At 34.3% G+C, this 26,841-nt stretch overlaps 1 protein-coding gene across 5 annotated transcripts in view; it reads right to left on the minus strand.

The window, feature by feature from the left end:
• Window positions 1-26,841, minus strand: part of LOC145665386 (uncharacterized) — a 261,178-nt gene that overhangs the window by 47,680 nt on the left and 186,657 nt on the right. For all 5 annotated transcript variants that reach the window (XM_081732694.1, XM_081732688.1, XM_081732696.1 and 2 more), the window contains exons 4-9: window positions 18,051-18,162; window positions 15,810-15,926; window positions 9,972-10,233; window positions 7,333-7,453; window positions 4,309-4,455; window positions 1,848-2,061 (exon numbers count right to left, since the gene is read on the minus strand). In XM_081732694.1, the coding sequence (XP_081588820.1) occupies window positions 1,848-2,061; window positions 4,309-4,455; window positions 7,333-7,453; window positions 9,972-10,233; window positions 15,810-15,926; window positions 18,051-18,162 (973 nt within the window). The remainder of the gene's footprint in view (window positions 1-1,847; window positions 2,062-4,308; window positions 4,456-7,332; window positions 7,454-9,971; window positions 10,234-15,809; window positions 15,927-18,050; window positions 18,163-26,841) is intronic.

The following is a 26,841-nucleotide window of genomic DNA, read 5'->3' on the forward strand; positions in this document are numbered from 1 at the left end:
ATGTCTAGATTTCTGAAAAAAAAAGTTGATTATTGCTATCACTACAATATTTCTCGCATACGTCCCGTTCTATGTTAATCATAGATAACACATAGCGTAACCGTACTATTACTAATCTGTTTTAAAATTTCGGCAACACATTATTATCTTCATCAGGCATAGTGTGTCATTTCAGGTCAATGATATATTACTGAAGCTGTAACACATATTAGTAATAATAAAGGTTTCGTTTGGTCAGATTTTATATTCATTTAACTTCTACGTAATTCCAAATATGGAACGCACAACACTAAGAATATTATAAAGCACTCGCATATGTTTTATGAGTTGGCTTTAAAAATATTGAATATTTACGAAATCGAAATCCTTATATTTACATAAGAGAGCACAGGCTTATCGAAGGTGAATTTTTAAAATGTTAACATTTTCAAAATGGAACAGTGCAAATTGTATGTTTCTTACAAGGACTCATTTGATCTTGTAGCTAAGTCTCTACTTCTTCATTAAAAATACGAAATATCTTTCAATAGACTTGATTTGGTTAACTTTAAAAAATCATTGAAAACAACAGGGACATTTATATTTACTTTATTCGTGTGTAAATAACACAAAGATAACAAAAAAAGTCACGATTTTGTAATATGATGGATAACTGAATTATATATAAAAATCTTTTCTTTTACATTCCACAATTGTTTGTAAATGGAAGATACGAATGCTAATTCAATGTTAATAACGATGAATAAATATACTTTTTTCAGTTTTAATAATTTGCTATTCAACATGTACCACAATCAAATCTCATTTGGTATATACACGTACTTAGAAGTCATAACGTATTTAAGTAAATCGAAGTTGGTGTGTTTCTCATAGCAATGATCAACACACGACACAAGTACACAGAAGATTATAAATACTGATTTGCTTACAAAAAGAATTTTAGAACAAACCTATTATTAAAATTAATTAATGCCTTATTTTTTATCTTTATTAAGTTATCATTCTTGTTCTAGAACTACATTTGTGGTTTTATATAAATGAAATGCTGCAGCCATTAGCCATATTAGCTATTGCACTATAAATTGTGAAAAAGTATAGAATTGTATTAAACAAAATTGATATCCACTATAATTGTCATGGTCACAACCGAAATTGCAAACCAAAATGGCGCAGGAATATAGCCTGAAATCGCCCGTGTTAAACTATTTGTTATACAGCTAAATTATTGTAAATATGAATATTAGTACCGCCAGGAATGTCCACACTCATTAAAATTTGTATCACACATAAAAAGAACTAAAAACAACACTTGTGTGAAATAAAAAAAAAATGTATTAAACTGGAGTTCGAGTCAGTTCTTCCTATCCTGACGCCATTTTGCCTCGAATCTTATCATTCTTGATAGCTATCAATGTACATCGTATTTTAAAATTCATACATCACCTCAAAAATAAGATATAGTTAAAGTAATAAAATTTTATTTATTAAGATTTGGTTTATGCATTAAAAACATTTAATGTTTTAAGCAATTAATTTAAAAAGCTAACTAATTATTTATATTTTAAAAATCCCAAATACTATAGAAACTATTGTTCATAAGAAAGTTTCTAAATCTATCTTGAAAATTGACATTTTTTCTTGAATTCGGGTTTATTGGTAAACAGTTAATTAATTCCCGTGAATAGCAGGTTCCCACAATGGTAATATAGCACCTTAGAGGAATATTGATGTTTTATCCACTTTGGAAATTATATACACCACTGTTATCCGGATTCCTTATCTCTATTAATACTATAAACCATACATGTTTAAATGATAACTAACAACTATATGTTTGGCCCGCTTACCTAAATATTGTCCTCCTGAATCGAGAACAAGGGTGCTGCTATTGTCAATTTTAACGTTTGTTTGTTCAGTGGGTTCGTAGTGAGGCAATGCTCCGTTTTTTCCAAATCCCGTGATTGTTGCAAAGCTGATTCCTTGACTTAACTTTTGGGCTCTGCGGATTCTATTCAGTATGTTCGAAATGTTCATCTCTGACCATGAGATTCCATCACGAAGCTGTGAAAGAAATCAAACATTGTTATCAATAAGATGCAATCAACCACGGATGTTATAAAATAGAGGATCTGCCTATATGTACTGTATCTTCATCGTATTAAATTAATAAAGCCAAATAACAACTGAGCATCGGCAAGTCTGATTGGCTATTCTCGTTTTCGCCATCGTCTGATTCGCTAGTTTCGTTTCCACCATGATTGTTGGCTCAAAACATTGCGATCTTATTGGGGGGGGGGGGGTAGAGTATGGCTTCAAGATTTTGTTGTAAGGGCAGATTCTCTATTTTGTAAGATCCTTGCAATTAACTGTAAATCAATGTATGTTTCTTCTTCTTCTGAAAAATAATATCGATTTTTAAACGACTTAAAATAAAGACACCAATACCTGCTTTCTGACTGTTTTGTGGATCTTTTCTCAGCTCCAATCTCGTTTCTTAAATTCTCGTTTCCCAAGTGTTTTCTATTTCAATGGAAATGAATTGTTTTTATTTCAAAAGAATCTACAAAAAGGGACGGTGTAAATTGTATGTCTTTCAGACACTTATCTAATCCTGACCAAGTTTAGAAAGTACGTAGATTTACCCTCCTTAATAGAGATATGAAATATTTCTCAGTAGATTAAATTTGGTTAACTTAAAGAAGTAAATTTGAAGCTCAACTTTTTCGAAGATCGACATATTTCTTGTTTACTTTTGCTTATTGTAAATAATGTACTTAACAATTAAAAATATCACAATCTAAAGGAAATAAAATCATTAGTTTGATGTTGCACAATTATGATCTGTAAGTGAAGAGGTCGAATGGAAGAACTCACGAAGTGAAGATAATAAGAGAACCAAAAACATCACCAGGGTTCCATTGTGCAGAACAAATTTATGGATTGGAATCGAATGAAAATCAATATCTTAATCCGAGAACGTACATCGAAAGAATAGAATTATACGTAACTTGTAACGCTGTTAATAATTAATTATATTGCTATCAATATTATATATTTATACTATGTGGCGGAACTAGTGATTATGTTGAAGATTGTAACTATGTGATGCTATGTGATATATCCGAACCATATGTGTAGTAGGTATCCTTGTATTGAAAAAAAAATGATAAAAATACAAATAAAAACACAAATACGTTCCTAGAACCAAAGATGAATGTTTTATCACTGAGCTATAAACCTGCACTCTTCCAATATATTATTTCCAGTTACAAAATTATTCCAAATGAATTAGTAAGTCTTTGAAAAATTTTCTTCGACTGCAGAAACTACGCAACTCACCTGTTATGGGTCATAAGCTGTAAATTTCTGTGCTTTAGTTTAACAGAAGCTAAAAGCTAACTCAATACAAGCAATCAAATTACATAAACTGGTTAGAAATAAAGGAAACGACAGATTTGTTTTAATGTCTAATTCTGAATAGGTAAAGAAGCATTAGAATTTAAACAGGCAAAATATGTGTCTCGAGCTTAGGTAGGTTAGGTGGTGCGTTGTCCATTAACCCAGTCCATTCCACACAATTCTTGCACAGTCAAAGTTGCTACTTTGGCTGAACACTGACCTCGAGAGCAAGAATGTGCACTGGATATTGTAACTGTTAACGCACCGATAAGTCGGAGGTACGTGTTCGATATCAGGACAAGCGGAGATTTGTGCTGTTTGAACTTTATTAAATATGTGGAAATGAAAATACTAAATGCTCAAAATAATAGCAGTAATAATAACCGAGTAGAGATTTCAGGTTATCCGATCGTATGTTCAAAACAAACGTCTTCTGGTCAATAAAAACTAAATAGAGACCATAATTACCAGAGAAAGAATGGAAAACAAACTATACTATAATACTAGCTTTGAATGAGAAAAAATCTTATCCACAGAAAAAAAAAGACAAATAGACAACATGATTATTTAATATTGACGAATTGGTGCAATACTTCTCTTAATTTAGATTTAATTTTCCAAAGAGATCTATGAAAAAAGGGCAACAGGAAAAGTGTTCTTGACTAAAAATGACTATAAAATTGAGAAAAAGCTATGGTATATAAATGAATGGATAATATATAGAACGAAATGTAACTTTTCAAACGGCAAGCAATCTTTGTAAGTTCAATGCAAATTTAAGAAGATTAATATTACTTGTATTAATATCGAAAAAGTAATCAAGTAGAAGCAGAAACTTTTGTGCAGGATCAGTTACTGTTGAAGTCATTATAATCTACTAAACCGAATGAAATGAAAAGTTAGACGTACCTCTTCCTCGAGGATGGCCATGAACTCACAGAGTGCAGCAGCGTCCCTCACATGAGCTCGTCGCATACCAATTCTTTCGGTTGGATTCTTCTTTGCTTTCATCATCATGATTGGTGACGGCAACGATAATTGCTTATGGGTTGGAACCTATAACACCATGAATACCACTCAAAATATACAAAAACATTGCAATAAAAAATAATAAAAAATGTTAAAATAAGGATCGAAATGAAGAAAAACTAAGGATGCAGGAGTAATAAAAAATTATCTCATTTTACATTTTCTTCACAACTTGGAACAAACAATTAGAACAAAGGATAACAATCTGTTTTTAACTTCTTATTTTCTATTTTCTTAGTTCTATCAATTCTTACACTTAGTCCTCCCAAAATCTCATACTTAGCTCTCTCACACTCTTATACTTATTTCTCTTACACTAAGTTCTTTCACACTGAGTACTCTTACACTCTCACATTGTTATACTTAGTTCTCTTACATTCTCTTAGTTCTCTCACATTCTTACACTTAGTTCTCAAACACTCTTACACTCTCATATTTAACTTTCTTAGAGTTTCCCCTTAGTTCGCTCACACTTTGTTTCCACACCTTCACACTTAGTATTCTTACACTTATTTCTTTCTGGCTTAGTTCTTTCACACTATCATACTTAGTTTCTTTACCCTGTCGCACATCCTTCTCACACACACAAATTTTTCACAATGGGCCCGCATAGTGTAATCGTTAACACTCTCCCCTTTGGTGCAAGCAGTTCCGGGTTCGATTCTCCGTGGGGACACTTGATCGAAAAAGCGTAAAATGCTTTTTCAGACCAGCCATCCTGAGGGAAGTTTTCCTGGGATTTCCTCATTCACACCTATCCTCATTTTCCTTATCCAGGCAAATACTGGGATGGTATCTGACAGTGGTGTAATGCTGGAAGTTTTTGTAGGTATACGCTTGATCGCTTTCAAAAGTATAGCGTATACGTAAGACTACTTGCCGTATACGCACCTAATATACGCTCATTCTTTCGTAAGTTTAAGGTGAGCATACGCTGGACTATAAACGTTTTAGGTGGGTATACGCCGTATACTCCCGTATACGCCCCATTACATCCCTGGTATCTGACATACAGGTCCCAGGCCATTTTCTTCCTTCCTTTCCCTTTTCTCGGATATTGTGATCGCCGAGAGACATCATAATTCATACATGACGGGCTAACATGGCCATAGATGCGGAAAACCCAGAAATCTAATTACTGAATCCCTAAATTTTTCAATTTCTCACAGTTAGTTCCCTTGCACTCAGTTCTCTCATACTCGCACACTTAGTTCTCTCACATTCTTACACTTAATTCTCAAACACTTTTACACTTATTACTCTTACATTCTCACAATTAGTTCTCTCATACTCTTACACTTAGCTTTCTTAGATTTATCTACTTGGTTCTCTCACACTTAGTTCCTACACCTTCACACTTAATACTCTTACACTTATTTCTTCCACACTCTCCGGCTTAGTTCTCTCACATTATCACACTTAGTTCTCTTACACTCTCGCACTTGGTTCTCACACACACAATTTTTTCACACTCTCACAGTTAGTTCCCTCACACTCAGTTCTCTCATACTCTCACACTTAGTTCTCTCATAATTAGAACTCACACCTCAAATACTTCTCTTTGAGGTTAAACGGCTATTGATCTCGTATCCTTTAGTCTAAAGAGCAGAATCTGGGGACGTAAAATTAAAAATTCAGTTAATTAAAACATCGTCCGATTGTTTCACCATGTCGTCAAACATAATGGACTACAGCAAAGAATTTCCATTTTCTTATCTTTTCCTTTTTTTCTTCTAGGTTCTCAGAAAATTGTAGTTATGATTCCAATTCTTAAGTAACTTTGATTTTCTTTTCCTGATGATACAGTTCATAAAACACATTAAGTAATGTTTAACGATTGTAATTTGTGCTCAATTTATGACAAAAGCAAATAAAATACTAAATTTTATGTTAAGCCACCTTAGAAAAACTTCTAATAACTCCCGCCATTGGATTAAAACAACGCATCCTAGGTGTCACTGTTAATTTGCTAGATTAATGATTAAAGTCTTTATGGACTTATCCGCTGCCTATGTCTCAATCTTCATCAAACTGAAGTTATTCATTTATTTACGAACAACTTCAATCCCAAGAGAAATTTAGGCTGCAATAAGATTTATATGCAGTGATTTACAATAGCGGTACGCAGTACTGGCAACTTGCTCCTGAATTTTTCAAAATAAAATTAGCTTTTGTCATAGGAGTCTGAAAGATGTCGGAAAACGTCTGCTTGAAGAGCACAATATGACTTCTCTCCGTATGCTAAGATTTTAGATTCCAAATGTTGGGCAGAAAATTCTATGATATTTGGTGAAGCCGAAATTATAAAGTTAACACTCAAATTATTTTAGATGGAAGAGAATCAGTTCCTGATTTTCATGAGTATCTCCCTACATCATCTAAATCATATTTTAAGAACAATTACAATGTCTTCCAGTTAATGTGAAGCGGGGTTTTCTCAAATAAATCGTATAACTTCATCTAGTTTCTCTCTTCTAGTACGAACAGCCTCTGCACTGGTGTTCATCAGGATAGTAGGACCTCCTCTCGCCTATCGAATATGTAGACTCACGACTCCTGCGAGGTCAATATTTTACAGTTGATACCAAGAGAACGAAGCGATCTAGCGACGGTTAGAATGTATCGGAAGATACGTTAAAAGCGTGAAGTTCGTATAATAACACTCATGCTGAGAACTAATATGTTTTTCTCCAGGAAAAAGTGCTGGTTATTTGAGAGTTAACCACTAGATTTGTTCAGGTATGATGTGTGATTTGTATGTTAGTTTTCTTTAATTTTCTCCAACAATTATAATTAAATAATTAATAATAATCAAAGTGATTATTAATAATTTACTTAATTCTCATGCAAATAAATTACACTCTTTTATACTTATAAAACACAGAAAATAGTGAAATATCTTACGGCATCATAGATTGCCTGACTTGATCCTCGATTGTAGGTGAAAGGCGCTGGTAAAAGGACTTTCTTCCAAGTCTCAGAGAAGACGCGAAGATCATTAAAGATTCTCTGGTAATCATGCAGTCTGTAACAAAATAAAATCGTTTATCCTGCATTGCGTATTATTCACACACAGTAAATTAATTGATATTGTAAAAATCCATGTCATTGGTAATCTTGACGAAAGCAATACTGCTGAAAGTGATTCTATAATTTTCAATCCATGTACACTCATGTCCAAAATGATTGTCGCGTATCTATAACTGTCTTCTTGTAAGAATATAATTTGATAATGATTTTGCAGGGTACTTTTAATACTGATACTATGTGTATAATTGGGAAATACATATTTGTGGTAAATTTTGTAGGAAAAGAATTATAAGTACGAAAATTAAAATGAGTAAAACAAGTTGCTATTAAATGGACAAGGAAGTTTTATTTTCGTTTTATTGTTCTTATTTACTGCTGTTTTGACATGAAATTTGCCACATACCTGTTTTTGCCGATTACATACGTACTAACATTATAGGAAATACCGGGAGAATTCGTTATCAAATTATATTCCTACAACAACATATTTATAGACATGCGACAATAATTTTGGACATGAGTGTACCTAAAGTGGCTAAGTTAAAGAAAAATGTAATTAAAAGGTTCTTGGTACTATTCACACTAAGAGGCAGAACAGTGGCAGATCCAGGGGCGATCGGAGTCATCTCCCCTTCCCCAGAAGAGGATTTTTTTTTTTAAATTTTATATATAAATTAAACCGATCCCAGAGTTTGGAGCTCTTAAAAGTAGTTCTAAGTAGCAGTATTACAACCCACCGCCCCCCCCAGAAGTCCGTCCTGGATCCGCCCCTCAGGCAGGAGGTCCGGGTTTTATTCCCTCCTTCGAAAGATATTACGGTAGAGTCCCTAAAACTTGGCACTCGATAACCCTGCAGTCGGGATAACTCGGCCATACCCTGACAGTGCGGAAAAAAAAAAAAAAAAAAAAAAACACGCTCAGACCCGTTCAAGGTCAAACCCGCTCTATGCCTTCATTAAGCACGTACTTTTCCTTTGTTTAAGGGTAATTGGACAGTTTATTCTCTGTTCTATTCTCAAGTAACCAATACATACAATTACAGTACTGTATTTTCTGAAGAAATACTCGTACTTATTCTTTTTTAATCCCATTCCCGACAACCTGGCATTTTCACAAGCTTGGCTACAGTGGCGGATCTAGTCCGGGGCCAGGAAGGCCTAGACACCCCCCCTCCCCATGTTTTATGAGTGCCAAAAATAGTTTTAAATATTTTATATATATATATATATATATATATATATATATATATATATATATATATATATATATATATATATATATTAAAGCTTATAGTAACTCCTGATATACCTGTCATTGTCTGGGTCCTGTCTGCCTCCCCCCCCCAGTTTTTACCTTCTAGATCCACCACTGCTTGGCCACCCTTCGGCCCACATTAAGCCGAGTTTTCGGGACTCTACAGTACCATATTAAGAATGTTTACAAAAATCATGAAACGATACGAACTTAAGAGTTTGAAGATTCGTTGATGAAATTCTGCGAACGCCTCTGATTGGTGGTATGAACACAAGGAATAATCTCATTTGAAAAAAGGAGAAGAAGAAGATAAAAATCACTTTTAAAAAGCTAAGACCAACTGTAAAATATTCATTTTTTTTTTTTTTTTTCAGAATTAATATCCCATTTCTTTCTATATCATAGTTGAAGATGACCACAGCCACACTTGTTCTGCCGTGATTAACCCCTTGCGTTCCAAGTGTCATTTTCTTATGTGCGTGCTGTAATACCGGTTTCATTTACTGTTAAAATATTGTCTAGACCGTTATATAGGGCATAGTTATTGTGCGCGATGAGACCATTCATATTACTGATAAGAACAATTATTTGCATTGTAAAACATATGGACTGGTAAAGGGAAATTCTGATGTCGATTTTCCTTATTTTTTTTCTTTTTAATTTACATGCATATTCTGTATGATATCGGTTCACGAGGAACTGAGCCAATACTTTCAGTGTGTACAACAAAGAGACTAGAAATTCAACTCAATCTATATCTCTATTTACTCATAGATAAGTAAGAAAACACGGAAAACAAAATCAACAAGAGGGACCTTAAGATAGTTTTAGGGATTTTTTTTTTTTTCACAAGGGTCATCGAAAACTACTCTTGCGAATATGGCCTGAAATTGAAGTTTCGCCATAAAGTGTAGAAATATAGTTAAAAATAAACAATATGAAAGGTCCTTTCAAAAGGTGTGTGACATGATTTCCATTGCAACTAAGACACTCTAAGAAACTAATTGTTTATTATCCAAAGGAATGAGATTATAGTATTCAATTTATTTAAGTGTAATGAAATTTTAAATTGAGCGTATTATTGTTATGTTGTGACGAATGACCAGTGAAAGAATGAAGAATTACTCCAATAACAGTGTAAGAGGAAACAGGAGAACCCCGAGAAAAGCCACGTACACGATGTTGTCTACTACAAACTGATGGCTTGGGTTGTCCTGTAATTGTTCATACCTTTAAACAATATAATAAACTTCCATTACCTTGTGCAGTTTCCACTGAAGCAGTTTTCAGTTTTGAGATGTAGTTTTGTTTCATTGCTAACTTTGTTCCGTGGAATGTAAAGATTGAGCTTATCTTGACTTATGATAACATAGGAACGCACAACTGGGTAGTACGGAATGTCTCGGCCTCGAATGTTTAAAAGCCAAGCGATTTCATCCAAAGATGTCACCACCATCGCGTCTGCTCCGAGTTCTTTCAATTCTTGTCTTAGTTCAGCCACTTTGTCTTCCCAAGATTTCCCTGAAATCAAAATAAGAAAGCTTTTGAAACTGAAGTATGAATTATACAGAGAGATAAACAAATAAAAGTTTTTCACAGAAGGTCAAGTGGTAAATGTAATTTATCGTAGGGTAACCGAGTGAGCGTAGATTACCACATTAGCATTTTTGTTTCAAGGTTGGATGGTCCCGGGTACAAATTCAATGACTGGTAATCTTCACACACATTTGTCCAGCGCTTTTTCTGAGTTCTGTCAGGCGAGTGTCCGGATATCACTTACAAATGTAGGCCCTGTTCAACTCGTATCCACTTCTTTCCCTATTAAAAAAAAAAAAAAAAAAAAAAAAAAAAAAACTTGATTTTGTTCCTGGTCTTCTCGGGATATCAGCCGTAGTAGCCAAGTACAGCAATTTTTAGGACAGAATAATAAAGGAAAGTATAGCAATCTCACGTAAAAGGAACAGTCTTAATAGAGACAATGAGTTTCAACTCAGCCCTATATGGTCGGTCCTTTTCAGAAACAAACAAACAAAAAAAAAAAAAAAACAGATATTCAACAAAGCCATTTCTCGTAGCCAATCAACAGCCAGCATTTCCCTCAACCAATCACAAGCCCGCAATTATACTTCCACCCCTAAATAGTCACCGTATATACACGCCAACATCTCCGGTCTCTTCATCACAATTCGTGAAGATGAATGCGATGTCTGCATTCGAAACGTCGAATATGAATATCTTCACCTAACTAATAGCCCGAGAAGACTTTCTAATATTCCTTTCTCATTTGTTTATATTGTTGTTCACTTTTAATGATTCAAGTCAGTGGCGACTGCTGACAGAATCCATCGGTAAATGTTATTGCTATAAACTAAGGAAAGAAAGACTCATACAGTTTCAGAAACGTGTATAAAAAGAAATTACTATATCAGGTGAGCTTTCTTTCCTTAGCTAATAGAGATTTTTACAGACATGACTTCTCTAAAGAGCTGCACTGATTCCACTGTAAATTGATCTCGCAGTTTATTAAATAAGTACATGATTAGAAGATAAAAATAAACATACATACATTATTCATTCTACCGATCCTTTAGCTTAATGGCTACTATTCATATTTTAAAATTAATTTTGAGGAATATATCAATAATTTACAAATATCCGACAGGAAAAGATATTCTGAGTTCTAGTTTATATATGCAGAGTAGCTGATCGAATTCATACATATGAAATTACAATAACAATGGCTTAATTATACTGTATTAGTCACATAACAAAAGTTGAAAAAATTTACCTTTAAGCGACTTTTAAATGTAGAGAAATTCCATACAGTTTCGATGATTCACTATTATCATCGTCGGTGCGGTGGAACAGAACTTACACTGCTTATCTAATTACATTGTGAACTTACTTTTGTCTTGTAGGAAATGGATGGCTATACAAGGAAAATATGGTCAAGTTCTTGAAGTACTACGTACAGTAAAAAAATGCGTCTTCTGTGTTCCTTAATTACTACTGTATAAGGAATGACAAAGGGATCTTAATGACTATAAGGTCATATTATTAATTTACGCACTTAGCATTTGTGAAAGCAAAACACGACGATTGGAAAACGTTGCTTTTTTTCTTTCCTAGTAAATGCTGTGTTAAGTTAACAATATGACCATATAGCCATTAACTTTGGTTCAAGGAACCCAGAAGGCACATTTTTCTACTGCACGTAATGTTCCGAAGATTCGATCGCTTTTTTTCTTCTACATAGTGGTTCATTTTCTACAAGAGAAAGCAAACTTCATAATCTATTAGATAAGCTGCGTAAATTTTTTCTTATATAGCACCGAAGATGAGGCTTTTGTGGAACGGATATTTGACCAACTCCCGCGATACCATATGAAAATTCTATTAGGGGATTTCAATGCGAAGGTAGGACGAGAGGATATTTTCAAACCGATTATAGGGAACGAAAGTCTGCATAAGGAAAGTAATGACAACGGTGTTAGACTCGTGAACTTTGCAACATCCAAAAACCTAATCGTGAAGAGTACAAAATTCCCACATCGCGACGTTCATAAATACACTTGGACATCACCAGACGGGAAAACACATAATCAAATTGATCACGTTTTAGTAGATAGAAGAAGACAATCTAGCATAATTGATGTCCGGTCGTTTAGAGGGGCTGACTGTGACACTGACCACTACCTGGTAGCAGCGATAATACGAGAGAGGTTATCGTTGAATAAAGGTAATGTTCATTGTCCGAAAACGGAGAGATTCAATTTAAAGAAATTAGAAGAGAGCCAGGTAAGAGAGGAATACCAGATTGAAGTTTCGAATAGATTTTCGGCTTTAGAAGATTCGGAGTGCACTAGTGTTGAGGATACCTGGATTGAAATTAGAGATAGCATTAAAATTTCAGCAAAAGAAAAATTGGGACACGCGGAAATACGTAGGAACAAACCATGGTTCGACCAGGAATGCATAAAACTAGCAGAGAAGAGAAAACAGGCAAAATTACGCTGGCTACAAAATCCGAATGAAATGACTACACAAAATTTCGCAGATATCAGGCGGGAAACTTCCAAAACTTTTAGAATAAAGAAACGCGATTTTCTGAAAGCTAAAATTAAGGAACTTGAAGATAATAGTAAAAATAAAAACATCCGGGACATGTATAAGGGAATCAACGAATTTAAGAAAGGCTATCAACCTCGTGCTTATATATTAAAGAAATCTGACGGTACAGTTCTCACTGACACGGATAGCATCTTAAATAGATGGAAAGATTTCTTTGACGATTTGCTTAACACGCAACCAAAAACTAGTGTTCGTGGAGAAAAGGAGATACACACCGCAGAACCGTATATTCCAGAACCCAACCGAATAGAAGTAGAAACCGCTATAAAGAAATTAAAGAAACACAAATCTCCGGGTGTAGATGAAATTCCGGCTGAGTTAATTTTAGCTGGAGGCGAAAAATTGTGTAACAAGATACACAAACTCATTCTCCTTATCTGGAACAAGGAAGAATTGCCACAAGAGTGGAAAGAATCAATCATTGTTCCAATCCACAAGAAAGGCGACAAAACTGACTGTAATAATTATCGAGGCATTTCTCTTCTGTCAACATCCTATAAAATCCTTTCAAATATTCTGTTAGCAAGACTAACCCCATACGCAGATGAAATTATTGGAGATTATCAGTGCGGATTTAGACGAAATCGAACAACTATCGACCAAATATTTACCATTCGCCAAATACTCGAAAAAAAGTGGGAATACAATACCCCGGTACATCAACTATTTATTGATTTTAGAAAGGCGTACGACTCGGTTAGGAGAGAAACATTATACAACGTTCTTGCAGAACTTGGAATAGCGAGAAAGCTAATTAGATTAATTAAGATATGTTTAAATGAATCCCAAAGTAAAGTCCAGGTAGGAAAATTTTTGTCCACGAGCTTTCACGTCGAAAATAGCCTGAAACAAGGAGATGCGTTGTCGCCATTATTATTTAACTTCGTTTTGGAATACGCTATAAGGAAAATCAAAGATAGCAACCAGGGCTTACAGTTGAACGGTATTCACCAGGTTATGGCATATGCTGATGATGTAAATTTAATAGGAGATGATAGGAGAACAATAGAAAGAAATGCAGAGATCTTATCAAACGCTTGCAGGGACATGGGTTTAGAAGTAAATGCAGAGAAAACTAAATACATGGAAGTACGTCGGGACCGGAATACAGCAAATTATGGATGCGTTAAAATACTAAATAATACTTTTGATAAAGTGGATACTTTCAAATATCTAGGATCAATATTAACAGAGGAAAATCATATTCACGGAGAAATTAAATGTCGACTAAAAGCAGGGAATTCGTGTTACTATTCGGTTCAAAATCTCTTGTCGTCGCGAATTCTGTCGAGGAATTTGAAACTTAAAATATACAAAACGATAGTCATGCCTGTAGTTCTGTATGGCTGCGAAACATGGTCACTTACTCTGAGGGAAGAACATAGACTGAAAGTATTTGAGAACAAGATCCTGAGACGAATATTCGGACCCAAGAGGAACGGGAATGGGGAATGGCGGAAACTTCATAACGAAGAACTACATAATTTATATGGTTTACCCAACATTGTTAGGGTCGTCAAGTCTAGGAGGCTTAGATGGGCGGGTCATGTAGCTAGAATGGAAGAAAGTAGAGACGCTTTCAAAGTCTTGACTGGAAGACCAATCGGAAAACGACCATTAGGAAGACCTAGGCGCAGATGGGAGGACAATATTAAGATGGATCTCGCAGAGATTGGAATACAGAGTAGAAACTGGATGCAGTTAGCTAAGGATAGAAGTCAGTGGAGAGCTTTTGTGAACGCGGCATTGAACCTCCGGGTTCCATAGGCCATAGAGTTTGTTAGTTAGTTAGTTAGCACCGAAGATGATAACAGTGCATCGTCGAAACTGTATAATTTCTCTTCATTTAAAGAACCCTTAAAGGTGTGTTCATTCAATTACAATAACAAATACTTTTATATAGTGTGGACTTCGTGATGCCGAACAAAGCACAAATGAGCTTTAAATACTAAAATTTGTTTACAAGAACCCATGCTTGACAGACTCCACACTACCATGCCTTCTTTTCGTTATGGACAGATTCATTGTTATGGGCAAAAGTGATCTTGGGATGACCTTGGGATGAAAGGCAACAAGTAAGCGTTGCAATTAATCATTTTTGCCGTATTTATGAATCATTTAAATCAGGAACGATTCACTGACGTTAACTAGAAAATTCGAAAGCATTGAAAAACAGAAATAGAAGACAATCTCATAACAAGTGGCAATGTTGCATTTCACGGGCAGGATATTATATAATTACCAGGGAAGAATAACGAGTAAATCTAAAATGTTGAGTATAAATATGCTAAAACAATGATTATTTCTGCTTTCAACTCATTCAATAGAATGCTCTACATTATTATTCTGTATGCACGGTATATTATTGTCAATACTAATACTATATCTGAAAATAAAACTGTTATAAACCATTTGAAATCTTTAATATTTTGTCTTTATTCACCATATAGTAGCAACGTGAAAAAAAGTTTTGTATAATAAGAAAAGTAATTTAGTCTCTTCCTGTGTTAACAAAAGTGCAAGATGGCAAAAATTACATTTCTTATTTTAAACAACATGGCTGCTAGTTATTTATTCTTTAAAAATTGTTTCTTTCGAAAATTTAAACAAAAATTACAAAATGACTATGTCTTAAATTATTATTTTTTATAAGTCAGAGCAAAACATAATCATTGTAAATTCCATGTCTTGGACATTTTTTCGATACTACCGAAACAAATGATGGTGAAATTACACTATCACACAGAATGAACAATTAAATTATTTTTCGTTATGCAGGATCAATATAGTTTTTCGTTTCTGTATTAGACAGATATAATTATATGTAATGCCAATTAAAATTCACAAGGCTGTGCAATTTTTCGATTGTGATTTGATTCAAAAATTCACAGTTCTTTCTGATAACCACAAGTTTCCACTAAGGAACCTCATTAAGAACAGGTTCTACTGTATAAAGATTGTATTACCAGCATATTTTATGTCCCAGACTTGAGTGGGATAAGGATTTCTTCGCGGTCTTTGCGATTTCCATATTTTGTCCACCAAATTTGTTTTCACCGTCACCAGTGTGATGTTAGATCTTTCTGTAATGAAAAAAAGTAAATTGAAAATAAATTTAACAAAGTTCTTTCGGAGTTGTTTACTCAAAGATACAATTGGCAGTAAGTCTATAATAAGTCATTAGTAAAATTAGGTATTAACATCGCAACCCACATAGCATAGCAAACTTGTAGCAAGTATGCAATGCAAGTCGCACCAACTTCCAGAACGTTTGCTGTGAACTCACTACTCACTATCAGTCGAACTTTGTTAAAAGATTACATGGTAAATCAGTAGCAAATTTCATTCAAGTTTATAGTATATCATCTAGAAGACTTTTGCAAATGTATAGCACGCTGAACACTGTATTTTCGAATAGTCAATAGAGTATTGCGCATCGGTGTTCATAATATATTTTCTATATTTTATTATATGCTAACTTGGAAGGAACACAATACTTTGTATCTAATCTTTCTTCAGAAACGAAGTTAACAAATTTTGAGAAACTTCTATGTCAGAAAACTATAGCTTGTAGAGCGTATTCAAAGTAGACTTACATTATTTCTAACTCTATGTAAACTACTTAGAAATAATCAAATATTTCTGCTGCTTTTCAAATACAACCACAATTGCTTTATTAAGAAAAGTAAAACCTTTATTTCTGAATTCGTAGAAGTAATTCCGGGAAGTTCTTCATAATCTTCGTATTGCTATTATACAAAACAATAACAATTTAAATATTTGTCGTGCTACTACGAGCATAACCAACAAAACTCCAATTAAAGGTAGTATTAAGAGCGAATCTGGCGCAACCTGGTGTTTACAAAAGTGATTATCGTTTTCAGTGAAGCTGGATACAAGAGCACATAGTCCACATATTTTAACTACTTTGCACTGCAAACTTGCAGAACACTTTTTGCAGCATTGGAAGGCTTGAAAGATTGATCCAAGGAAAGTGTTCACTTGCTCCAAACTTACATCCTCTCTGGGAAGTCTACACAAGCGAAGTTTAACACATAAAACATATAAAAATATCGAATATGAAAACACATTGTTGCATATGGAAACAGGGACAAAGTGCTTACAAATACGACATAACCTGTTACGGAGTTAAGAGATATAGCATGTGCAAATAAAGATAGATTATTATGTTATAGTTTATGAAGATAAAATAAGGAGAGATCGGTTATAAAGATATAGATAACAAAGACAGATTACGAAGATATAGATTAGGAAAATAAATAGATTATGAAGATATTCATTATGGAGATATAGATAGAGTGGTTAGGTATTGTGAATTACGATTGATAGAGTGATTAGCAAAGATTATAAGGAAGATATATGGCACAGATTAAGAATAAAGGTTACAAAAAGAATTAAGTAGGATGTGATTATTCTTTAAAATATTTCTATATTAGCGAGATACACTTTGTGCATTCTTTAAATAATTTTACACATACCTTATTTTTGATATTTTTCTTTGAACATGAATCTTACAGTTTGGTTGTATGCAAATATCTTCTACGTATGTAAAGTATCAATATATATATAATGTTATGTTACCTCAACAGGTGGCCGCAACGTGTGTATCATACTTATCTTGATCAGACTTGGCGTGCTAATATATTTTGACGACCTTAATAAATATATGAAACATTGTGTGCAGGTGTTTGGATCCCGAATTATGGGCCACCAAAACTGGCCTTTGGATTGGATCTGTTCAATTCTATTACAAAATTTCCTTCACTTCAATTCTATACTTGTCAGCCGTACGAAACATGTGTTTAACCAAAAAACACTTATTGCTCTATTGTTAACATTCCAACACATCTGTATTACTCAATAGCCAACAGAACTCTGACCGAACTTTGAGCACAACAATTGGTTACAATGTAATGCGAACCGTCTTTATTGTGCAGTAGATGTCTCTTTAGTGTTGAAAGCTAAAGTCTTGCTTAATTCCTGTCTGTGTCGAACATTTGGATAACATAACATACATATCCACAAGGAGAAAAGTGAATGTTTCAATCATTTCTCACTATAACACATACTGTGAAGCTACTTTTTCAACTCACATCTTAGAATACAATTGATTACAATATATGGCAAGGCAATTGACCCCTCAAATGACGCCACTGGTGACAGGATTAAATATTTAAAATACCTACGCAAATCCTCTTTCCACCTCTCCCATGTACTGCTTGGTACAAGTGCAGGATCTGCTCCTACTCGGGAATATGGTTCTAGCTCTTGTATCAACCATTCTGTCAACGTTGGAACCTGTAACGAACAAACAGCATTCTCATGCAACAAAAGGTATTGCAAATATTTAACATACATGATGATTTTAATTAAATTTATAAATTAAAATACTATAGACCTATAAATCAAGCTTCGAAAGTTTTACTATTAGTTTGTTCCCTTACTGACGCATTCATATGATGAAATCTCCAACTTCCATTAATAAATTCTGATCTTTTAATTGTTAATTATTATTTAAATATTCATAAGATAATATGTACTATATCTGTTATTTTGCACTCTCACCTAGTCAAATCATTAGCATCGTCCACAATGGGACTAACCGAAAAAAAAACCGCAAAACTTTTATCAAAGTCTTAATACCGCGGAAAAGTTGCGGACTGGGGAGACTACAAAGCAGTAAAATAAATAAATAAATAAATAAATAAATAAATAAAATCGGTTTATGTCTTCCGAGCATGCATGTGCTCTAAAGTTTGCCGAAATATGAAAAAATGCACATTTTTATGATAACTTTTAATATTTTTAAATTAGCTTCTTGAATGTAATAATTTACAAATAAAGGTAAATCAGAGTTCAAGGGAAAAAAAGATACTAATAACTTAATTTTTTGCTTTCTTTATTGAATACAAGAATTGAAAGAACTTAGTTTTGTTAATAAATGTTTAAAAACAAATTATTTTAGACCATTAATAATATTTATAATCAGATTTTTTATTAACAAAACTAAGTTCTTCCAATAAAAAATTTGTTTATAAATATTACTAATGCTCTAAAATAATTCGTTTTCAAGCATTTAAATTTATATTTAATAAAGAAAACAATAACAACAAAAATTTAAGTTGCTAGTATTTTTTTTTCTTGAACTGTCATTTGCTTTTATTTGTAAATTTTGTTTCAAAATTTCATTTATTTTGAAGGTAATGCACAATCGGAAGATATTGATAAATTTAAATAATATTTAAACATTATTTTCTATGGTCTTAATACATAAGAATTTGAGCTATTGCCTTCAGAAAGAGGATAATTTAAAAATGTTAAAAATTATCTAAACATACACTTTTTTATGTTCCTGTAAACTTTAGAGCACATCATGTCCGGAAGATATAAACCGATTTTTTTACTCGTTTTTAGTGTCCCCAATTCGCAACTTTTCCCCGGTATTAAGACTTGAAAAAAACATTTTGCATTTTTTCGGCCCACCCTAGTCCACAATTACTTTCTGTTGATGTTCTCTGATGTTCGATCATCGAGAGTGTACGATTTCTTCCACAATGATATCACAGAGGTGAGTTTGAACTCAGGGAAGGAAATTTTCTATCAGAACCTGGCCAGTTCTTTGACAACTCTGTACGATGCGTTGATATCTATAAAAACACGTATCAACTGTCTTTCATCTTCCGTCACGAGCTCCATCGTGGCTAAGCGATTAGTGTATGCTCCTTTGGCGTGGGAGACCCTGGTTCGATTCCCGGCGGGAGCTCATGTGGTTCGGATTCCACGTTAATCAGTAGGTCCACGTCTCATAACCTCGCTGCTGAAAGGGACGCTAAACTAAACTCAACTCAACTCATCTTCCGTCACTCAAAATAGTTGTGGAGTAAGACGATTCAACCATGTTGTGAAGTCAATGATAATTATTTCAAACATCTCTTTCGAATAAAGCATGTTTCATTTCTAAGTCAAGACTTTTCTTTATCCAAATGTTTCAGTACCTTAGTAGGAAAAGGGTTCAAACTATATGTTGTTATAGGGTGTTGTTCCTTCATATGACATGAGGTTATTGTCTACAACCATGAATCAACCTATAAAAATGCTTAGACACATTTTGTAATCATTAACTGATTAACAGAGCTCAAGTCTCTGCATGTGAATGCTTATCATCAAATACTTTTCAAGAGTATAAGTTTTAGGAAAGCGTACACACAGTTAAATGTATATTTAACCCCGAAACTTTGTTAATTTGTTTTAGACACATTCTTCTTTTCTAACTGATGAAGTAAATGCGCTGCTAGCAAGAAATTACGGAGAGAGAGAAATCGCCCTGCAGATAGGAGTAAATACACAATTAGAATGTACATTATAGTAACGGAATAAAATTACTAATATTCACTTTGAGCTGTGTAGATATAACGAATTTCGAGATAAAGCAAAATAATTTATTACCCAAGATTTTACTGGGAGTTTGATTTATGATTGATTTATTTTTCTTCGTGTGATTCATGTTTTTCTTCCTATAGGAAAAACATCAAGAAATTTAGTTTCAGATATTTATTTGAAATAATAATAATGTCTACACATCGAAGTCCTTTCCAAATCAAACTAAAATAAAACTTTCACTTCAATGGATTCATATAAATGGTGTGAAAAATATAAAGGGCAGCCGGTTGCTCTTATGTAGTGAAGCAATTAAGCTCGTGAGGATCACAAAACGAATAACAGAAAAGAATTATCTGAAGAACCCATCTATTTTGCTAACGAATATACAGGGTGTCTCGAAACGCCGACGACGTTTGCGAGGTGATTCCTGACATTAAGATAAGACAAAAAGTATAGACCAACCTGGGTGCACAAATGCTTCCTTTTGGAGTTATAAGCTGCCGAAAACATGAAAAAATGAAATTTAAAGGTCCACGGCTCCAAAACTATGGGACCTACCGTAGTTAGGTCAAGACTTCACTCAGGAACTAGAATGTGCCCTATCCAAAAATCCATGTTTCAGAATACTGTGGTACTTCCGAAACAATTTTTATAGAAGTAGTTGGTAAGTACTTCAAATTATATGCCCATAGCAAAAGTACCTCTATAAAAATTGTTGGTGAGTACCTTAGGATTCCGAAACATGGACTTTTAGATAGAGCACATATTAGTTCCTAAATGAAGTCTTGACCCGACTACGGTAGGTATCACAGTTTTGGAGCTATGGACCTTTAACGTTCATTTTTTTTTATGTTTTCGGCAGCCTATAACTCCGAAAGGAAACATTTGTGCACCGAGGTTGGTCTATACTTTTTGTCTTATCTTAGTGCCAGGACCCAAACTTTGTTGGTGTTGTTTTGAAACACCCTGTATAATGATCTACACTATCAAAAGCTTTTGAAAAATCATAATATATCTATATACCTACAAAGTTTACTTCTTGGTCAATAGCTGTTATGGCTACCTTGATTTGTTCATACATTGTTGTAAATGTTAAATTGCTTTTCATAAAACCATGTTGCCATTTTGGGATTATATCTTCATTATTACCAGAACTTAACAGTCGTTTAGATGCTAGTTTTTCAAAAAGTTTTCAAAAATTAGAAGAAAATGAAATTGATCGGTAATTTTCTATATGTTCTCTACGTCCTTTTAGGAACAAGAGTTAGGAAACTGAAAGTTTTAATGCGTTGGAGAAACGATGCGGCCAACAAAGCATTAGCCTTTAGCCACAATTTCATCTTCCTATGAATTTGTTCGAACTTGACTGCAAACGATAGCGTCGATGCATAGAACACGACTCTGAAGGAATCAGAGTGTTCAAGTGCACCGTTCCTGTGTTATAGACTGAAATAGTGATGTCGTCACTTCCCTTCCGTTACCATGGTGATCGCCATGTTTTTTTCTATACAAACGCGTGGAGCGAATGGTGTATTTTAAAGTTACTACAAACAAGGACAACGGCTGTAAATTTATTTACAATTATAAAATATTTTAACGACTAATGAAGTTGGCAGGGCACGATACAGTTTTAGAATATGAAAATTCGTTTAGGAAACTACGAATAACATCAAGAAAATGCATAAAGAAACAGTAATATGTAAGGAACTTATTTCTAAAAGCGCCATATCTCTAAGTGATAAGGAAGAAATCAAATAATTCATGTAAACGTCATTATGATGTAATCTTCCTTAAGATGCAATTATACACAATATAAACTCCCTAACGTGCAGATTGACAAACTGTCGGCACAAGGAAAACTAAAACTATACGATTTTTTTTAAAACAAAAAAAATATTTTAGGACAATGTTAATTCTATTGGAACATTTACTTTTCTTATGTCCACTCTTGATAATGGAAATGCACGATATTAATACAACACAACATTACAAAAAAAGGGGGGGGGAATCGAACCATTGGAAATTTTCAATCCGGACCATCAGTGGATACAGGTAAGATCTTTTCTTATACTCTACCAACTTTTTAAAATTAAAGCATTTAGAAACAGTGCAATTATGAATGGTTCAGCATATATTCTAAACAACTGTTAAACATTAATCCTGTTCACGTATGCAATGTTATAATATATTAATAAATCAAAAATTTTCCAGAATTATCTAAGGTTAATATCTCATTATGAACAAGATAAGTAGCCTACATTTGTTTTCTCTTTTTTTTCTATATCCATGTTTTTCAGTTTCATTGATTAGAAATGTTTAAAGAGAAAAATATTTCATTCGCTCTAATGTTTGCGATTCCGATATATTTTATCACTATTTTCGCTTTGCATTTAGGTACTTTAGGTATTCAGGCTACTTGTTGTTTAGAAAATAAAATGGAGATCACCATAGCAAGAAAAGGATGTGACGTCACACTATTTCAGTCTATTGCTTTCCAAAGTGTCGTATGCCACGAGATGGTGCCAGTATCGAGGCGCAGCTGCGAGATTGCCTCTTAACGCCTCGAGGGTATTTGTATAATGTGTGAAGCTATCACGTTATAGTGGTTACAGATATAACTTTGTATCGTATTAAACTCGTTGATCAAGCTCGTTGTTGCGAGTCTGGAGTGTACAGTTGGATGTTAACACATAATTACCATTATTTGATACTTCTCTTACACCCACAACTATGAGTTTGTTGTGCCCGCTCATCGATAGTCCAACATTTCTCTTCGCATTGAAAATGCTTCCGATGATGAGGATGTTTCTGATTGAGTTTCATAAATTAAAGTGGCACATCGATCTTCACCTCTATGCTGGCTCCATCTCGTGGTATCCCACACCTTTGGAACGCCATATCTCAGGAACGGTGCATCTGACCACTCTGGTTCCTTCACAGTCGTGTTCTACGCATCGGAAGCTATCAATTGCAATCACGTTCGTACACATTCATGGGGAGACGAAACTGGGGCTAAACTTGGGCGCACTCTTTGTTGAGTAAGTGACTTGTTGATAGTGCCTAAGTAACTGGGGAGTTTAACCTATTCCTAAAGATCTTCTATTTTTAAATTTACTCATTACTTCCACTGTCTCTCTATTGAGGAAATTATAATGTAAGCAAGAATGAGTTGTTCATACATTTTCACGGTCCTAGTTTATTGTATCACTTGAGGTGGATATACTGTATTACGAATAAAACATATACAAATATTCACTTAAATTAAATTTTGGACAAATAAATTACTAAACTGTGTCAGAGTTTTGGCTGTATTAACATCATCAGGTAACAAACATAATATCTGCTGAAGCCTATTATAATGCTGAAATACTTAACACAGTTTCTAGCTTCAATTGAATTCCTTCTCCTGGAGTTTTGACAATATAAATACTCTTTTAAGTTACAAATTATTTCATATAAAGTTCTCTATCTTCGGAAACAGTATGAAAGCAACATCTCGCATTAATCAAATATTTTAAAGTATAGATATGGTTGTGTAGCTAAGTATTATTTTCTTCTTACCCAAATGCTCTCTAGCTATAGTAATTCATTACTTTTCTTTATTTATTATGTTTATGTACAGATTTCCAGATACATTCGAAAGCCCATTTCACCCAGTAATTATTAACAGTACAAGTCTCGGAGTTATTCTGAAGGTAGTCGGTCAGATCTATATATCAAAGGTACCATTCCATCATTCATCTGGCGATTGAGGAAAAAAATCACAGTAAAAACGGTCAGACTATCCCAACAAGAAATTCAAACCCAGAGCGACACTGTTAATCACTTATTTATGGATTACACTAGTTAACAAAGGTTTTGTTACATAAAAGGAAATACCTGTTCTTAAAGGAACTTTTTGCGCTGAATTCGAATATGCACTCGGTTTTTCTCCATCACGTACGATTTTCCCGTAACAGAGGGATTTTCGGGAAAATCTCTCAAAAATTTCCCTTTTCGTTTATTTTACACCCCAAGATCTTGTCCCCTTGCATATACTAACATATAAATTATACCTAAGTATACTTTGATTCATATTTAACAAACCCTCCAAGTTTCGTAATAATCGCTTTATTCTTTCTAGAGAAATAAATATGTTTGTATGTATACTGTGTGTACTGTTTATTGCACCTTATAGTAATGCTTTCAGATCTCTTAAGTTGAGGTGAAACGTTTTGCTTTATTACCACAAACACATATATAAAATATAATACAATATAATTTACAAGTGTGACAATTTACAATAAACAATAATACAAATGTACCAAAAGGTCATGAAAAGACAATCAAAACTATCACAATATATGAAACTTCCATTGGGTTACAAAAACGTACACTACTTCCTTCTTTTGTAAGAAATGTTGCATTCTCTAACAAGACCCCAACAATAGTCCCCCATCATTGAAGGATCCCATCGTCCCTGGTACCTTTTCTCCATTGCCATTATATCTTGGTGGAATCTTTCCCCCTGTTCGTCGCTGAGAGCACCTAGGTTAGCAGGAAAGAAGCTGAGGTGGGAGTGCAAAAAGTGGATTTTTAAAGACATCCTACAACCCAACTCTTTGTATTTCTGTATCATGTCCTGTACGATTTCTGTGTAACTCTCAGCTTTGTTATTGCCCAGAAAGTAGCGCACAACACACTTAAATGCTGTCCAGGCAGCTAGCTCAGCCCTGTTTAACTTGCTGTCAAAGCTATCATCAAGCATTAATTTCCTAATTTGGGGACCAATAAACACTCCCGCTGAAATCTTAGCATCACTCAGGTTAGGGAACTTATCTCGCAAATACTTTAAACCTTCACCAGATGTGTCCATGGCTTTGACAAAGTTTTTCATAAGTCCTAACTTGATATGAAGTGGCGGTAGTAATATCTTATTAGGATCTACCAAAGGAGCGTATTTGACGTTGCATTCTCCAGGTACGTAATTCACTCTAGGTTCCCATTCCTTCACTTCATAATGTTTGTTATCAGCTCGGCTATCCCATAAACATAAAAAACATTGGTACTTCGTGTAACCGCACTGCAGTCCTAAGAAAATACCAACTACCTTGAGATCACAACATATTTGCCAACAATGGTCCTTGTAATTTATAAGATTTAGCAAAGTTGACATGGTGTCATAGGATTCCTTAATCTTCACTGAGTGCGCAAGTGGTATAGAAGGTTTTTTATTTCCATTATGTAAAAGGACAACTTTAAGGCTGACCTTTGACGCGTCGATAAATAACCTCCATTCTTCTGGAACGTAAGGAATTCCTAGCTCCGCCATCAACACATTTATATCCGTACATACGCACACATTATCTTGCATTGAGAAATAGCTTGAAAATTGAACATTCCTTTTCCTGTACACTGATATGTTCGTTTCTGCATCCAATAAGTTCCACTACTGGAGCCTTGATCCCAGAAGTTCCGCCTCTTGTTTTGTCAGGTGCAAATCACGGACTAGGTCATTAAGTTCACATTGCCGGATGAAATGTGGCTCGCGAACACAGTCAGGGATGAACGTTGGATCCTTGGATGTACATGTTGATGTCGATGGTTCATCAAGGTCATGATCATCATCAGAGTCTTTTGGCCATATCTCTTCCCAGTTGGTAGGGGGCTCGGGAAGTGGAAGTTCATCCCCGTGCGGAATAGGTCTAATTGCGGATTTAACGTTGGGATAACTTATTGTGTATTTGCTTTTTTTAGAATGTCCCTTAACTACTGTGAGACAAAAATAACAATCATCCAGATGGTTGGTGGGTTCTCTCCACACCATTGGTACAGCAAATTTCATGAACCTCCGTTTCCCTTTGACCCATGCAAGTAAAGTGACGTAGCACGACGCACAAATTATGTTGGGTGCCCAAGTTTTGTCCTGATCTCCCACACGACATCCGAAATATATACAGAGACTCACTTTAATATTCGGCCACCACGTTGTACTGGCGTTTTGTCTTATATTATGAACTACAGTAAAGTAGAGTGATAATATTGTTTATGCTATGTGAAACCTCTATATTTTCTGCAACTTTTTACAAAAATTAAACTATAAAATTTTAACTCTTACGTACAAAAATCAGAACATTTCTTCTCAAACACAAAAATTGTAATCACTTTAATATTCGGCCACCACATAATCTGGAACTTTCTTGTCGCCTTCTTCGATGCAAGAAAAAGGTTTTAATACCTAATCGGATACTCTTTATTGTGTACCATCTCCTTCAAGTGATTTTGCATATTTCCAGTTATTTTTGCGGTATATTCAGCAGTAATATTGGCCCATTCTTCTGTTAACCTTCTCTCAAGTTCTTCCTTTGATGTTATCGCCACTTTCCGAATTCTAGGATCGAGTTTATCCCACAGATTTTCAATGGGATTGTGGTCCGGACCTTGTGGTGGAGTTTCGATAGCTTTGGGGCAGTTGTACAGAAGCCAGTCACGCACAACATGCGCCTTATGTTTTGGGTCGTTATCGTGATAAAATTTAAAAGTCTCGCTGATTCCAAATTTGTTCTCACTCTTGTGTAAAGTCTCTTTTAGAATGCTCAGGCATTGTTCTTTTGTCAT

The sequence above is a fragment of the Thermobia domestica genome, chromosome 1 (genome assembly GCF_964235325.1).
Source record: "Thermobia domestica chromosome 1, izTheDome1.hap1.1, whole genome shotgun sequence".
NCBI lineage: Eukaryota > Metazoa > Arthropoda > Insecta > Zygentoma > Lepismatidae > Thermobia > Thermobia domestica.